Source organism: Eleutherodactylus coqui, chromosome 4 (genome assembly GCF_035609145.1).
Source record: "Eleutherodactylus coqui strain aEleCoq1 chromosome 4, aEleCoq1.hap1, whole genome shotgun sequence".
Classification (NCBI taxonomy): Eukaryota; Metazoa; Chordata; class Amphibia; order Anura; family Eleutherodactylidae; genus Eleutherodactylus; species Eleutherodactylus coqui.
Genome location: NC_089840.1, coordinates 197462437 through 197479230, shown reverse-complemented (window position 1 = coordinate 197479230; position 16794 = coordinate 197462437). Strand labels below are relative to the sequence as shown.

Below are 16794 nucleotides of genomic sequence, written 5' to 3'. Positions count from 1 at the left end.
CGCCCTAGGAGTCAGTCAAAGAGACCTTACCTTTTACCTTAGCCTGAAAGGCATGATCCATCCCTGGCTACTTCCTTATGTACTTTACAGCCTTTCAGTATAGTCTCCTCAGTATATACACAGAGGTGAGGTAGATTCTCCTCAGTATACGCACACACACACACACACACACACACACACACACACACACACACACACACACACACACACACACACACACACACACACACACAGTAGCTTCTCAGTATACAAATAGTTATTTTCTCAGACACCATAAAGCTGAAGGAAATTACGTCATGTATCGTGGAGTTTCAGTTTTTCATGCTTAAAAATGAATATTGAAGTTGCAACATCTTTACTGTAAAGAATGGTCGTGCCAAATTTCAAGTTTGTACGACACCGGGAAGTTACATCACATAGGGGTGCACTAACTTTTGCATTTAGCATTGAATAATCGAGTCGTGCCAAGTTTCATGTATGTACGACACCGGAGAGTTAGAGAATTAGATTGAGTACATTACATAGGGGTGCACTTACTTTTGCAGTTGCATTGAATAATCAAGTTGTGACCCCTGTATTTTTCCTATTTAGGACCTAAGGAATGGTCATGCCAAATTTCACGGCAAGTTAGAGAATTAGTGATCAGTCAGTCAGTGAGGGCTTTTGAATATCTATCTATTCATCTATCAAAAAACAAGCCCTCCTACAGCTATGTTGATGGAAAAAGTGAAAACAAGAAGTTGTCTTGATAGCAGGGAGGAAAAAGAAGTGAAAGAAAAAAAAATGGCAGTGTCCTCAAGGGGTTAACAAAAAAATAGGTAGTTTTCTAATGACATTTCCGGTCATTAGAAAAATACTTTCACTGCAGCAATTAACATTATATTTTGTGAATTTAAAGAGATTATATGTATCATATACACTTGTGAACTATAAATACACTTTTCTTCAGCTACAACATCAGCGGCTTATATAATGTACAGGAGCTGTAGAAAGATGCCTCTTTGATTTGCCAGCACATTTTCATCTATCATCGAGGTTCTTACCTTACAAGAGGGATGTGATCTAACGTGCAGCAACTTCCATCATACAGTGAGGATTCACAGGTGTGATTATAAACCCTGCCAAGGAAAACATGCATGATTACATAAGAGAAGCATGAGGCACATGTTCATCTAGGAGTAGTCATTTTAGTCTAAGCGTTATTATTGTATTACATGAAAATCTGTAGTTTACAGTATGTCTATTCATTTGTTACATGCAGTTTTTTAATCACATTACTTATATTTAATAACATTCTCAGCCGTAACGATTTCCCACAATTCATCCGGACAGAGCATGCTGGGTGCAGACAATGAGCCAGCAGGAGCCAGAGAGCTGCGGGATCTGTTATGTGACACTTCATTGTTTAACACCACACAGATAAAAGTTAACAACTTGGTTTCTGTTGACATTCCCAACTTTTCTCTTAAAGCTTAAAAGGACAGATAAATTGTTAAAACAAGCATGGATCGCCACTATACACAAGTGTTTTAACAAATCACAAGACTCGCCTTTTTACAGTAATATAATCATATGTTTTTATTCAGAATTGCAATGGTTTGTCAGCGGTATATCCACTTGTGTAAATAGCATGGTAGGAGGTAAGAATGGACTGTACAAACCATCATTTCTAGGTTGAGGCCCTTTTACATGGCATAATTATTGTGCAAATAATTGTTAGATGGAGTGCATAAAAAGTGATATTATTTACACAAGATGATTAGTGCAAAGAACTGGTTCAGATCAAACGGTAATGCGCAATAATCGTGTTTAAATGCAACGCCAATCATTTACTATTAGTTGGTCGCTCACTTTCAACCAGCGTAAAAATAAATCACTGGTTCGCTCACTTCTCGCTGCATGTAAACGGTCCTCGCTTAGCGCTTCACAGAGAAGGATACTTCAGCAGTGATCTGCCTGTCTAAACACTCTGCATGAGCACTACCAAGTGGTGGGGAGGTCACCCACTCATGCAGTCGTTTAGCCAACAGTCCCGTGTAAATGAAGTATTAGATATGAATGAGTGCAGAGATTAAAAAAAAAAATAAAAAAAATAAAAAAAAGAGCAATAAAACTGTTAGATTATTGCTATTTGGGTCTGTTATGCAGAACTGAAAATAATCGTTAGTGTGCAGTGACAGAAGGGTTGACTAGAGATGGTGTTAGGTTCGAATGAATCATCAAAACATCTAACTATTGTTTAGCGCAAATGCATGCCAAGCAAACGATATATAGGATTGTTACATCACCACTGGTTGCATGCTCGTTCCAATTTATCTTGCAGACGGAGGCCCCTTTCACATGCCCGTAGCCGGTTTTACATGCGCCCGCTGGTGCCACAAAGACTTGTGAACGAGCGCACAAATCTTATCGTTTGTGCGCCCGTTCGGACGGCACGGGTCTTGACGCATATACGCGGAGGCCACAATGCCGTTGCCTCCTCCTGTTTTCAATGGGAGTGGGCAGGACGCCTAATCTGCAGCCAGAAATAGGAGGGAAAAGAGCTGGAGGGTAGGAGAGAAGAGGGGAGTTTAGCAGTCACACTGCTAAACTCCATCCCACCTCCCTTCTCCGGCCGCTGTCCCATGCAGCAGCGGATGTATTCCGTCCGGAAAGATAGTTCAAGGGCTATCTTTTCGGCCTAGCGTGAAGACAACTGGCGCTATATTGACCTGGCCGGGCGATTTTACACAGCGGGTATATAGCCATGTGATCTGATCCATTGGAATCCAATGCATCAGATTGTAGATTATAATCGGCCAGCCGTGAAAACAGCAATCGTTCACTTGCTCCATATGTTTACACTGCACAATGATTAAGAACGTACATTCAATAGGTTATCGCCTCATGTAAAAGGCCCTTAAATTATAGCATATAATTTTATACAGCTGGAATCCCTTTGATGGACCCCAAAACACCCTTCTTTCTTAAAATGATTTTCCCAGGATAGCCATTTATTGCCTATCCACAGCAATCATCAGACTGCTCACACCTCACTCATTCTTCCTCACTGCATGTTGCTGCTCTAATCAAGAATAAGCTGTGACACCTGTCTTCCTGAGAAGTAACACCAATTTCCTCCATCAGTGGGATGGATATATATCTCTATCTATCAGATTCTCAGACCTATCCAGACTCGTGGGAAAAGTCAGTTGCATTAATACGCCAGTAGTGCTGGCTTGCTCACCAGTACTGAACAGCCACTGTGTTATATCAATGGAAAGGGGTGGGGAAGAGTGAGGAGAGAAGTTTCCTGCAGCCTCCCTGCTGAGAGCTAATGATACTAGCTCCTGTGCAGGTGCAGGAAAGCTAGTATGTGTGGGGACAAGGTGTTTGGCATAGTTTGCCCGACAGTTGTCCCATCTAAAGAGCCCTTTAGTCAGATGTCTGATTGGCCAATTATACCAGCCAGGTGATAATGATCATCCTTTTCATATGTAGGTTAACACACTGATTAAGGCCCCTCCCCCCTGCAAACGACTGGGTTCGTATTGTGGAATCCACGATAATTTCCCGTGTGGACGATCGGCAGCATTGCGCACCAATGCAAACCAATGGAGCATCCACATGTCGCTCACACAAGCGGACAGCAACTTTGATTTTCCACTCGCGGAGAAAAAGAAAAAAAAAACATTTAAAATTTAATCGCAGCATGCTCCATTTTTGCACGGATGGCTTCACGCCCATGCAGGCCATCCGCAGTACAGAAGAAAAGGCAAAACTACGGCTGGGCACAGGGGCGGATTCTGCTGCGGACTCCTGCATGTGGAATCCAATCTATTCGTATGCATGTGGCCTTAGGCTGGTCTCAGACAGACTGGTTGGATCCTGCATGTGGGAGCTCGCAGTGGAAGCTGGCTCTGTCCCCTGGCCTGTGACCCATTATATTTAATATCTATCACACAGTATGTACTACGGGGCTGCAGTATTGTGTAAATGTATAATATAGCAACACTAGTAAGGCTGTGCCCACACTTGCACTTTGGCATCCCATTTCCTGTTTGGTCATCCATCCTTGAATAGATTCATCTTATGAGGAGAACAAATGGCATCCAACAGACTCCATTGACTATAATGCAGTCCATTGGGCTTCTGCTCTGCCACATGACATTTTTCTATGCAAAGTAGGCTGGGACTGAATTATCCTGTACCATCACATGAACACGGCCTTATGTGTTAGAATAACTAGAGATGTGACAGATTTATGGTGTGGGTTCCACAGCAAATTGCAGCACAATACCTGATGGGATTTTGAAGACATTCATATATATAGTGAAAATTTTCAGTGTGAAAAAACGAACATGCTACAGATTTTCATACATGCAGCATGCCTTCTGTTGCGGAAATGCTGTGGATTTTCACAGCATATTTCACTCCTTCAAATGTATAGCAGTGAAATCTATTATGAATACACATCATAGGCTGCTGAAAAGTCCACAGCTCTGGGGTAGTGCATTCCAGAGAATTGGTACAGCTTGGTAAAAATCTTAGAGAAGACAGTGGGAGATTTAGAATTAAGAGGAACTAAGAGTAAGGTTATTAGCATACTAGAGCATGGGCAGGACTGTAGACAGATGAGGGAGGAGATACAGGGCAGAGCAGCACTGTGGAGAGCTTTATGGATGAAACCGATTACGTTAAATTGGATTCTAAAGAGGCCAGGGAACCAGGGTAGTGACTGGCACAAGGTGGAGGCATTAGTGCAGTTTAATGAAGGGACGACTGTTCAGTAGCAAGGTGCAGTAATCAAGCCGAGAATGGATCAGGGCAACATTGAGCGTTTTGATGTATCCACAGTAAGAAAAGGGCAGATTGTGGAGAGGTTTTGGAGGTGCAGGTGACCAAATGCGCATGTTGCCTCGGAGTTATGGTGGTAGCACAGAGATGGAGATACCAGGTTTAGGTTGGTTAGTAAAAAGCGGAAACACAAGTTCAGTTTCAGAAGGATTCAGTTACAGACAGAGGACATGATGCTAGTGACGGCGGACAGACAATCACTGGCGTGTTGTAGTAGATGAGGTGCGATTTCCCAGGAATAAGTAGTATATAAATTGGTTGTAAATCAGAGATGGTACTGAAAGCCAAATCTTGTTGAAATTAGCAGATTCCTTCAACAAAAGCCTTCTACCTATTGCCAACTTTCTTTAAAAAAAATTTTAAATAGGAAAATTGAATAATTTGCCATCTTTAGTTACAAAAATATATCCTAATGCTCTGGTTGCTTCAGTTTCCAAAGTCTATTTTCAAGCATTCGGGGGAATCTACGTTGCCTCAAGTAAAAGGAGCCGTCCAAACATTATATGGCTTTACTGCACTTTAGAAGCTTCACACAAATAAGTAACAGAAAAGTTAATCTTAACTCTACAGGATTGTGTAGGGCAAATATTTAACTAATACTGCAAACTTAACACTTAAATATGTAAATTTTTAAAAGACTTGTAAATTTGTGTTTTCACACATTTTCAGCCTTACCATTTCCCAAGCAATTGACAGTGACTTAATTGTATAAGGTCTTCTCGAACATCGTCCAAAGGCTTACAGAAATCAAATGTTTTCTTAATAGGACTCTATATAGCTGACCAGTCTTATTTCAGAGCCATAGAAAAGTTACTGTAATATCCTAATTACCCATTCGCAGCATGTCAATTTTTTTTCTGTTGCGGCTACACACTCTATGGGAGCGCCGGCCGCAATGGAAAAGCGTGCGGCCAAGCCGCTCCAAAACCCGCGGCACTTGGCCGCGGGTTTTGAAGCAGCGATTTCCTGGCGGAAATCTCACGGCTTTTCGCTGCGGCAAAACCGCAATATTTACGGCAGGATTCCGCCGTGTGAGAACCCAGCCCAACACTTTATCTTGCATGGCAAATGCTGTATAGAAAAAATAAATAAAAAAAAAGCCAAAATGTCTTCATTGTTCATGTCACCTCCCAGAAAATCCAATAAAAGTCATCAAAAGCCATATATATCCCAAAATGGTACCCATAAAAACTACAGCTGGTCACACAAAAACAGACAGGTCCACCAAGAAAAAAAAGTTATGTTATAGGACTTTGAACAGTGACAAGATGGCAGAGTTGCTATGTTTTTTTTTCTGCCCTACAAAGAAAAAAAAATTACAATATATGTACCAAAAAAAAAAAAAAAATCCTGCAGCTTACCATTCAAAAAGCAAGCCCTCATATGGCCATGTCAATGGAAGAATTAAGGAAAAAAATAAAAAATAAAAAAAAAAAACACTTGAAAATGGAGGATGAAAATCCACAAACAGGCCATGTCCTAAGGGGTTAATGCAGGAACAGGTTAAATAAAATACACAGTATCAATGTAAATACATATTTACACATAGTAGCTTTTTGTTCTTAGAGGAGTACTATAGCTCATCGCTGCCCATCAGTTACAGATTATTACATTTTTAGAAGAATAATTTTGGGTTCTGAACACTGTGATATTGTGCAGAAGAGCACTAAACATCACAGATGCATCTCATCAGTTATCATGTGCCGCCCCTCACCCTTCAGAGTCTCCATTGTCTGCTGTGGCAGAAAACACTGCCTGCATCAATCACACAACGGCAGAATGTAACCAGGGGGACATAATAAAACATACACAAAAGGTGGACCAGTCCGGCTGTACTGGAAACTTCAGGTTAGACTGTAGTTAAAGAGAACCCTTCATATTTTACTCTCAGGCAAAAGTAACTTTAAGGAAGAAGGAAAAGTGCTTCTAGAATTCAGGCACGCATCATCTTTTAATAGAAAGGATTTGACCATAGCCAAATAAGAGATATTCAGCTTCTCAGGGAACCGTCACTAAGAGCCATAAAACATAGGTCCTGGAATGCAAACACACACACTTTATAAAAGTGCTCTCACAACTGGAAGTCCCTTACAACAGAAGTCATTGGTATGCTAACATTTCATAGACAAGCTTCCAATTACTGTGCGTATGGAGAATTTACTCGCTGTTGATATTGTACCTTGACTTGGTACCCATTGATTGGGTTATTGACGTAGCTAACGTCTCCACTAAATTCAGCAGCTCCCACCACTGTTAACGGGGTCCTTCTGATTTCTCTCTCCAGAGACCATTTTTACTTCTATTAATCTATTTTCACACTTCCAAGTGTGTCTATAATGGGTTACAAGAGCTGGTTACGCAATGATCGTATGGTAACGTATATTGCAAGCTTGTTTTATTGTAAAGAGGCAAGGATTTGTACCATGACACCACAGTGTGAACATGCCAAGTCACAAACGAATGTCATGTGAACTTGGTCTTTGCCTGCACAACTTGTGTTGTGCCCGAAGATGCCGTGGAGCGCTAGCCTCAGGGGTACCATTGAGCTTTACAACATCCCCACCCAGTTCTCATTATGTATAATTTCTCAAGACTCAAAATGCAATTACTGACACAATATAAATTTAATGACTTTGGTAATAAAGTCCTTGCATAACTAGAGGTGGCTTTCCTACTCTAGAACTGCATTTTAATAATTTCAAGTTTATGCAAGCAAGTATAAGACAGGAAAGAAAAGAACTAAACAGTTGCGGGTTATAACAGCAGTACTTTGGGCAGTCACCCTTTGACCCATGGATGCCCAAAAATGTGATATACATTATGATTCAATCATGTTATTTTGCTGTAAATTGTGGCAAAGCTTCTTTGTGCAATGATCACTGAAACAAAATCGGCGCAAATTTGACCTGCCCAGGAAGAGTCACATGGTCACACATGCAGGTCATGAAGCCAGAGGACAGATCAGCAAGGCTTCACAAAGGCCAAGCTTCTGGGCAGCAAACTCTACAGTCATAAGTAGCCGTGGTAGCCTAGGCCGAATGAGGAAAAAGAAACCAGCTCCAATTAGAGAATGTGTCACCTGTGAGACCATTTATAGAGGAGCTGTCAGTTTTAGTAATTCCTGTATTCCACTGTCTTTATCCATTTAGTCGGGACCGATTCTCTTGACACATTATGGATCAGCCCTCTGCTCATGTTTTTTTTTTCCTGATTGTTTTAGTTTGATCACTTGCAAGTTTGTGTCAACTTTGATAGCATCGAGCCTGCGTGTTCTTTGGTGGCCAGGTCTTTTGTGGCTGGTCACTCGTTAACTTTTCTAACGAATGAGCTCACATTATGTGGCCGAAGTAGGAGAGTCTCCGTTTCATAGTTTTGCTATTGTTTAATGCAGTCTAGGACGGTTTTGTTCGTGATCTTGGTGGTCCAAGGAATTTGTAGGAGTTTCTTCCAGCATCAATCTTTCTCTAGTCCGTTTTCTCCAGTGTTCGACTTTCACAGCTGTAAGTTGTGATTGGGAAGAGGATTGTGTGAACTATCTGGCATTTCAGTGCAATGCTTAGGTCATCGTTTTTCCAGATCTTATCCATACAGATAGTCCCCTACTTACGAACATTCGAGTTACGAACCATCTGTCCTGCACAATATGATGTAATGCTATAGCATTACATCATACTGTGCAGGGACCGGACAGGCTTCTATCAAGCCTGACAGAAGCCTGTCCAGTCAGCTTGATAGGCCCCCGGCTGCCTAGCAACCACATAGCGTCCCGCAGACCTATCGCGGGGCACTGTACGGGCCTCCTGAACATCGGGTGCCGGCTGTTTCTTACAGCTGGCACCCAGTGGTAGCACTTACGTCGAGCCCCGCGCCGCTCGTCTGAACTGTTAACACTTTAAATACCGCTGACAGTGGTATTTAAAGCGTTAACAGTCCCAATGAGCGGCGCGGCTCGACAGAACAGCCGACACCCGACGTTGTATGGAGCGGGATCCACCCGCGATCCCGCTCCATACAAACATTTGTTCGGACATATGAACAAATGTACTTGCGAACAGGTTCCTGAAACGGAACCTGTTCGCAAGTAGGGGACCATCTGTACTTAACATTGCTCTGCGACCTAGTGTGATTCATCATTTTATTTCAAGTTCTGAGTCAACATTGCGGTTGATTTTCGATCCAAGGAACATAAAGTTTTGAACTGCTTCAATTTCTTCATTGTTGATTTTTTATTTTCTCCTGTATCGTTACCATGTTTTCATGTTCTTCTTGATGGTCAAGTATTGGCCTAAAAGTAAGTAAAAAGTCTGTGTCGCCCAGGCCTAATTAGCAACCGTGTATTACCCTTTCTCTTGTCAATAGGATGTGTCCCTTCACAAAACAGAGTGACCAAGATTGTACCACAGGCACAAACATACATGCAAAAACTTCCATTTCCTCAAAAATGCTTCATAGTTTAAGAGTCCTCTTCACATATACATTTGTAAATAATCACTGCAATGTGTACAGTCCATTCGCAAGCCAAGAGGTAAATCCAGAGACTGAGCAAGGTTGATGCATGCACCTATCATAGCAGCAACGTTTCGAGGACTCCTCCTTCCCTTCCTCAGGCCAGTGCCCCTATACAGTTAGTGATAATTGGACACAGTCCAAGTAGGGCCACGTCCTCTTACAAGGAAGATGTTAGCAACCAGTTGTCAATCTTGGCATAGAAAGGTGGTGTTGACTGTAGAAGTGGCATGGAAGGGTGGTAGTGATGAAAGGGAGACCCTAAGCTGGATAATAGCAGAGGGCCTATAAATTACTTAATCCGCCACTGAGACGAAACATTTAGCCAGTAACAAACTTTAGATAAATCTATGGTTTTGTCTCATCTCATAAAATAATTTGCAGTAAAAATGTGATGCAAAATGTACTCTCCATGCCACGGTCTCTGTAGTACTGGTGGGATCACTAGATTCCCCAGTAACATAACTGTAGTAAGGTTAACCTTTGTAACAGTTTTTTTTACCGTTTCATAAGATTCAAAATGAAAACATGGCAACTTTGCAAGACGTCTTTGTTAAAAATGCCCTATTGTTTGGTTTCCAAAGCTTTTATACGGCTCCTTGATAACAGACTATAAAACAAACCCAGCGTCGTGTGATCCTGCAGTCATATTCCCATCTGTAGTCTACTTTTTGCCAGCATGTATTGGGTATGCTAACAAGCAGGTAACAGATGGAATTTAAAAAAAAATGACTGCAGCATTACTCTACAAAGCATCTATAGTGTATTACCATGGGAGAAGTCTGCATAGACGCTGTTGATAGTTTTGTTTTTTTTGAAGATGTGTGAAGTTACTTTATTTTTCCTTTAAGATGCACTGAAGCAATGAAATAAAGGGATTTTAAAGTTGGTCAAAATTCGCAGGCTGTTTTTCAGTCATCTATCGCCTTATTCCCTCTCCTGGCTGAAGCACATGCCCTTTATGCTTTGTTTTCAGGTTGGCAACTGTTCTTATTAAAATTCAATCATTTAACATCCATTTACTATACATAGAATTTTTTTTAATCAACCAAGATTAACATGCAGTATTTCCTAGAACACAAGAGCGCAGGCACAATGTGGAAAAAGAAGAAAACAAAAAGATCCAAGTCATGAGTTACACTAATGTTTTCTCATTTCTTGGAAACATTAAAGCAACAAACCAAGTTTGGACGGAGACCGTTAGATCATGCTAGGCGGTGACCAAAGACATTTAATTGCTGTATATTTTCTTAAGTTACAAAGCAAGAACATTTTCTTGAAATGATCTCTCATGCACACAAGTATATTATTGCTCTGTACCAATCCAGGATGTCACACTTTGCCCACAGACTTATCAGGTTTTACCTTCACATATCTCTGATTTTGTAGAGCCTTTTCCTGTATGAAAGAATCCACATGCAGGAAGGGGAGGGGTGGAGGCAGCCCCCCCCCCCTCTTAGGTTATAGACAGTTTTGCTGACTTCCCCCCCCCCCCCCCCTTTAATCTGTGCAGTTTTACATATATTTGCAATTGGATGTTAAGTGTTTCCAACACTTTATTTTCTACATTTGTAGTGTACTCCAATACACCGCAAGCAGGAGGACCAAGATTCCTATAGAATCAGACTGACAGACTCTGAAACCAACAATAGTTAAAAGGGGTATTCTGAAAGTTTTATATATTTTTTTTTTACTATAGATGACCAACAGGTGATTGATAGATGATCGACAGATGATCGACAGGGATATGCTGCATGGATTCCTGGGGCCATTGCGGCTGCAAGTCAGCACATGAAGCAGAAAGTCCTGACTGCAGCACAGCAGGCCAGGTTGGTATTGCAATGGCTGCTCCTGATGACTTCAATGGGAGTAAGTGCCTGCAGAACCAACCCAGGTCACTGTGCTATGGTCCATGCTTTCCGTGTCCTGCACTGACCACAGTGATCAGAGTGGCAGGTCCCCACTGGTTATCAACAATTTTTTTTCTTTTAGGTCCCTTTAAGAGGAGGGATGCATTACTTAACAGTTTATATCCACTGGTAAAGGGGTAGAGATGTGTTACATCCTAGTTACAGCAAAAGTGGAAGAGGTGTTATGGGACATAGTATTTATCTAATTAAGCAAGATCTCATTTCTCTACCCAATGGGAAGGAAATAAATTCTCAGAACAAAGTCAGCTCCTGCCGAGCACAATACAGAGTTGGCGGCCAGTGCCTGTAATAGCAATCACTTAGCTGCTGCACTTTGTAGTAGGTAAACTAATAAAGTGTCCCTTAACATTAGTACCTCCCACATCCCAAAGTGACTGAGATATAAAACACCTCCAGAGTCCGTCAGACAGCCCAGCTGGCAGATTCCGTGAGGATCTTATTCCCAGAGCCTGGAGTATATTGGAGTGCACTGAAAGTGTAGAGAAGTTTTAGCATCCAACTGTCAAACTAATTTTTAACCATATATTTACATGTAAATATCCATCCATCCATCCATCATCAGTGAAGGTATCAACACCCTTGAAGCATTGCTTTTAGGGGAGTACATCTTTGTAATATTAGAAAATAAGGGCATTTTCTGGGTGAATAAAACTGAATTAACTTCTGCCAGATAATTAAATAAAATAGCCCATTTATGCCACATCCATTCTCAAAATGTAACTTTGAATTTTTTATTTTTCATTCTTTTTCATCCTCAGGGAATATGAAGGAAGAGTATGGGCAAAAGACGCTGAAAAGGAAAGCTTTAAAAAAACAAAAACAAAAAAAAACACACCTCTTGCAACCCAATTACCCTCACCAGGTGGGTGTGTTAAATTAGGTCACATACTAAAGTTTTAAAAACCCTTTTCAACATCTCCTGCCCATACTCTGCCCTATACCCCTGAAGATACCGGTCTTCCCAGCGAAACATGTTAGTTAAAACTAGAGCATTAAAACTAGAGCATTTCTCCCCTAGCAAGGAGTTAGCTCAACTATATGTGCGCTGCAGACATGGACTCCCATCATATAGGATTAATTCCATAAGAGACTTGGGTCTTAGCGCCCTAGTAACTGGGAAGATGGAAGGGGAAGGGATGGGAGGGGAGTTCGGCAGAGAGAGAATATCACAGAATGCAGACAAAAGCACAAGGGCAGGTATAGACACCACATCCCTCAGCATGCAGATTGCTATATGGAGGTGCAAAATACTGATGTACAACCACTCACATGCCTTCTTAGAATTATACACACTAAGGAGTGTCAGGCCAAACAATAGGTAGTATGCAGCATGCAGGCTTACAAACCATTACTGATGCCACATAGAATGCTGCCTGGTGGGTTGCCCAGCACCTCAAAAGTGAACCACACTGGCATCGACACCCCAGGCTCCCTCAGCATTTAAAGCCACACTGCTTGCTGCAAAATCATGATAAATACAAGGTATTCATCAACATCTTGGCCAAAATACATAAGCTCTCAAGCCCATGTTAAAGGTCCCCATTTTCTTGCGAGTCCCTGCACTAAATATCACACACAAAAAAAAAAAAATGAAACAGAAGAGGAATATATAAAAATTGAAAAAATAAATAGAGAAATCACAGAAGGCGGCCATGCTTACTGATATGATACACGGACTATACCTGCCCTTGTATTTTGTGAGTATGGCTGCATTTTGTGAGGGTTTTTTGCTCTAGCTGCTCAAAAATGCTGAGTGATATTCACCAATTATCTTTGGACCACCACTTAGGCCAAGTTCACATTAGCATTTTGTTTCCGTCTAGCCCTTCTATTTTGGAAGTAGCGAAATGGAAATGAAAACGGATTGCAACGTCTCCTTTTTTAACATTGCTTCCGTTTTCCATTGGCAGCAATGTTAAAAAAAAATAATAATAAAAACACAACTTTGCATTACATTCTTATTTCTTTTTTTTGCACTGGAAACAAAACTGCATCAGTCTGCGCTTTTGCGTCATTTCAAGAACCGGAATGGCAACAGAAAAGTCACAAATGGTTTGAAGCTGAAGGTCTGTGGGCACAAAAACTGAAGTATTTTATTCCCGTTTAATTGCTCCCACGATGGAACAGCTAGATGGAAACAAAAACTGCTAGTGTGAGCAAAGCCCTAGTGTTCATAGCAGTTGGCAAAAAAATGTAAAATAAAAATTTAAAATGTTGTACTAAAAGTTCAATTTTAATACAGGATTCCCATCTTTAATATGCCACAATGCAGCAGAGTATTAAGGCTCCATAGTCCTGAGCAACGTGGTGGACTGTGTGCAAGCCTCTGCCCAATTCTACAACGCCTTATGGACTCGTTCCCGATTCTGCTGCTAGCTGTATGATGGCTATACTGTTAGCACAGCTTTAGGCCTTAGTCAGACGGGCGTTTTTAGCCGCGATTTGCGCATGTGTCCGGCGATTTTATAAAACCATTGCTTTGCAATGGTATCGGACACATGAGCGCTTTTTATGCGCTCGTCCGATAAATTATAGAACAGAAATCGCATATCGCACCTGTCTGCGATTCCTGTTCTCTTCTCTATATGCGCTCAATGGGGCCGGCGGCAGCAGCGCCGACCCCATTGAGAACATATAGAAGACAAATCATTCTTCTCTGCCACAGCTGTAACAGCTGTGACAGAGAAGAACGATGTTTGCCCATTGAATTCAATGGAGCCGGCAATACAGCCGCTCCATTGAAAGCAATGGGCTGCCGGCGTGCGCGGGGTGAATTGTCGGGAAGGGCTTAAAGGGGTTGTCCCGCGGCAGCAAGTGGGTCTATACACTTTTGCATGGCCATAATAATGCACTTTGTAATGTACATTGTGCATTAATTATGAGCCATACAGAAGTTATAAAAAGTTTTATACTTACCTGCTCCGTTGCTGGCGTCCTCGTCTCCATGGTGCCGACTAATTTTCGCCCTCCGATGGCCAAATTAGCCGCGCTTGCGCAGTCCGGGTCTTCTTTTATGAATGGGATCGCTCGTGCAGGATGCCGGCTCCGTGTAGCTCCGCCCCGTCACGTGCCGATTCCAGCCAATCAGGAGGCTGGAATCGGCAATGGACCGCACAGAAGCCCTGCGGTCCATGAAGACAGAGGATCCCGGCGGCCATCTTCAGCAGGTGAGTATGAAGACGCCGGACCGCCGGGATTCAGTTAAGCGCTGTGCGGGTGGTTTTTTTAACCCCTGCATCGGGGTTGTCTCGCGCCGAACGGGGGGGGGGGGGGGGGGTTAAAAAAAAAAAAAAAAAGTTTCGGCGCGGGACAACCCCTTTAAATATATAAGCCCTTCCCTGCAATTCATCCTAAAATGTGTTAAAAATAAAAAAAAAATTGTATACTCACCTTTCCGCTGCAGCCGGAGTCCAGCCGCGGCCGCTGTCAGTTCTCCTGAACTGCTTCTCGGCACTATTCAGCCGGCGGGGCTTTAAAATCCCCGCCTGCTGAATGATCTGCCTCTGATTGGTCACAGCCCTGACCAATCAGAGGCAGGTTTCACTCCCACACCCATTCATGAATTCATGAATGGGTGAGTGACTGCTGCCTCTCAGCGCTGAGCCAATCAGGGGCAGGTCTGACTCACATCCATTCATGAATGGGTGTGAGTGAGACATGCCTCTGATTGGCTCAGCGCTGAGCCAATCAGGGGGCAGGTCTGACTCACACCCCCTTCACACCCACTGCAGGACGGCCGCGCGGAGCTCCGGCTGCCGGGAGAAGGTGAGTATATATATATTTTTTATTTTTACACATTTTAGGATGAATTGCAGGGAAGGGCTTATATATTTAAGCCCTTCCCGACAATTCATCCCGGGCTCGCCCGCAGCGCATTGCTTTAAATGGAGCCGGCTCTATTGCCGTCTCCATTGAATGCAATGCGCTGGACAGCTCCGGCCCGTTTCTAATGAAACGCGGCTAGGAGCAGATTTTTGGGCGATTTGCGCGCACTGGTCACGCGATTTGCGGATGCGCATCCGTCATGCGATCCGCAAATCGCGTGAAAAAACGCCCGTGTGACTAAGGCCTTAGGGTCCCGATTTCTGTAATGAAGGAATGATGAAACCTTGTGAAGAAACTTAGGAAGGTCACCTTCACTGACTGCTAGTAAACTGCCTGAACTTCAGCTAGCCATAGATGTAGTATCAGTGGACAGCAAATTCCCCCCCCCGCCTCCACATGTGCAACTTGACCATAGGAGCGGGCATGTTATTTCTTTATATGGTGGAGATAACCAACTGCACTCCTTGCTTTGCTTAAAGGGGTTGTCCCGCGAAAGCAAGTGGGTCTATACACTTCTGTATGACCATATTAATGCACTTTGTAATGTACATTGTGCATTAATTATGAGCCATACAGAAGTTATCAGAAGTTATTCACTTACCTGTTCCGTTGCTGGCGTCCCCGTCTCCATGGTGCCGTCTAATTTTCAGCGTCTAATCGCCAAATTAGACACGCTTGCGCAGTCCGGTCTTCTTTTCTGAATGGGGCCGCTCGTGCCGGAGAGCGGCTCCTTGTAGCTCCGCCCCGTCACGTGCAATGGACCGCACAGAAGACCTGCGGTCCACCGAGGGAGAAGATCCCGGCGGCCATCTTCACCAGGTAAGTAAGAAGTCACCGGAGCGCGGGGATTCAGGTAAGCACTATCCCGTTTTCTTTTTTAACCCCTGCATCGGGTTTGTCTCGCGCCGAACGGGGGGGCTATTGAAAAAAAAAAAAACCCGTTTCGGCGCGGGACAACCCCTTTAACTTGGGAGAAACAGAAATCAGATGGCTTGATATCCAGGTCAACCGTAGACCGGTCCCCATAATCAGGAGATGGTAAGTGGATTCTGCCAAAATAGTCAGGACAGAAATGTAATGTTCACACCAACTTTACAAATAGTATAATAGCAAAATAGCAGGTAGTTTTTACATCCTCCATCCTTTCTGACCTCTCCTGTAGACATTGCCTAATCTAGAACTGCTGGAAATAGTTTTTAGGAGTAATCCTAAGCGCATCCATTCTTACTCCATAAGGTTACATAGGGGGTCACTATTGGGTGGTGGGTTGCAAACAAGCCAAACTCCCCTTTCCAGGACATTTACACAGCGCTAGAGCAGCAAACCAGGGGAATAGCTATAGGGGATGCAGAGCTAGCAATTGCTACTGGGCCCCGTAGAATAGGGGTCCTAGAGGCCCCTCCATCATACAAGACGACACTAGTATTCTAACACAGCACATGGTAGGTAGGGGTCCCCGTTACAAAATTTTGCATCTTTGTGCTAGGTGAAGGAGAGGATGCCGTTTATTTTGGGTCACCCTGTCTAGCACTCACCCCGCACACCAGACATTGCCGTCATATGCTGGGCATAACATAATTTTTGCCATGTTCACAGTTTTTGGCATCGCTGTGCTGGTAATCACACACGACAACAGTGTATTAGATACATTTTTGCTTGTGGGGAACTGGTATGGTAGGATTTGGTCTATACGTTT

General features: G+C 42.9%; 1 protein-coding gene across 1 annotated transcript in view; it reads right to left on the bottom strand.

Moving 5' to 3' along the window:
• LOC136625926 (transmembrane protein 150A-like) overlaps positions 1-16794 on the bottom strand; it is a 102311-nt gene that overhangs the window by 46984 nt on the left and 38533 nt on the right. Inside the window, exon 3 of the mRNA XM_066600533.1 lies at positions 1044-1118. Coding sequence (XP_066456630.1) covers positions 1044-1118 — 75 coding nt within the window. The remainder of the gene's footprint in view (positions 1-1043; positions 1119-16794) is intronic.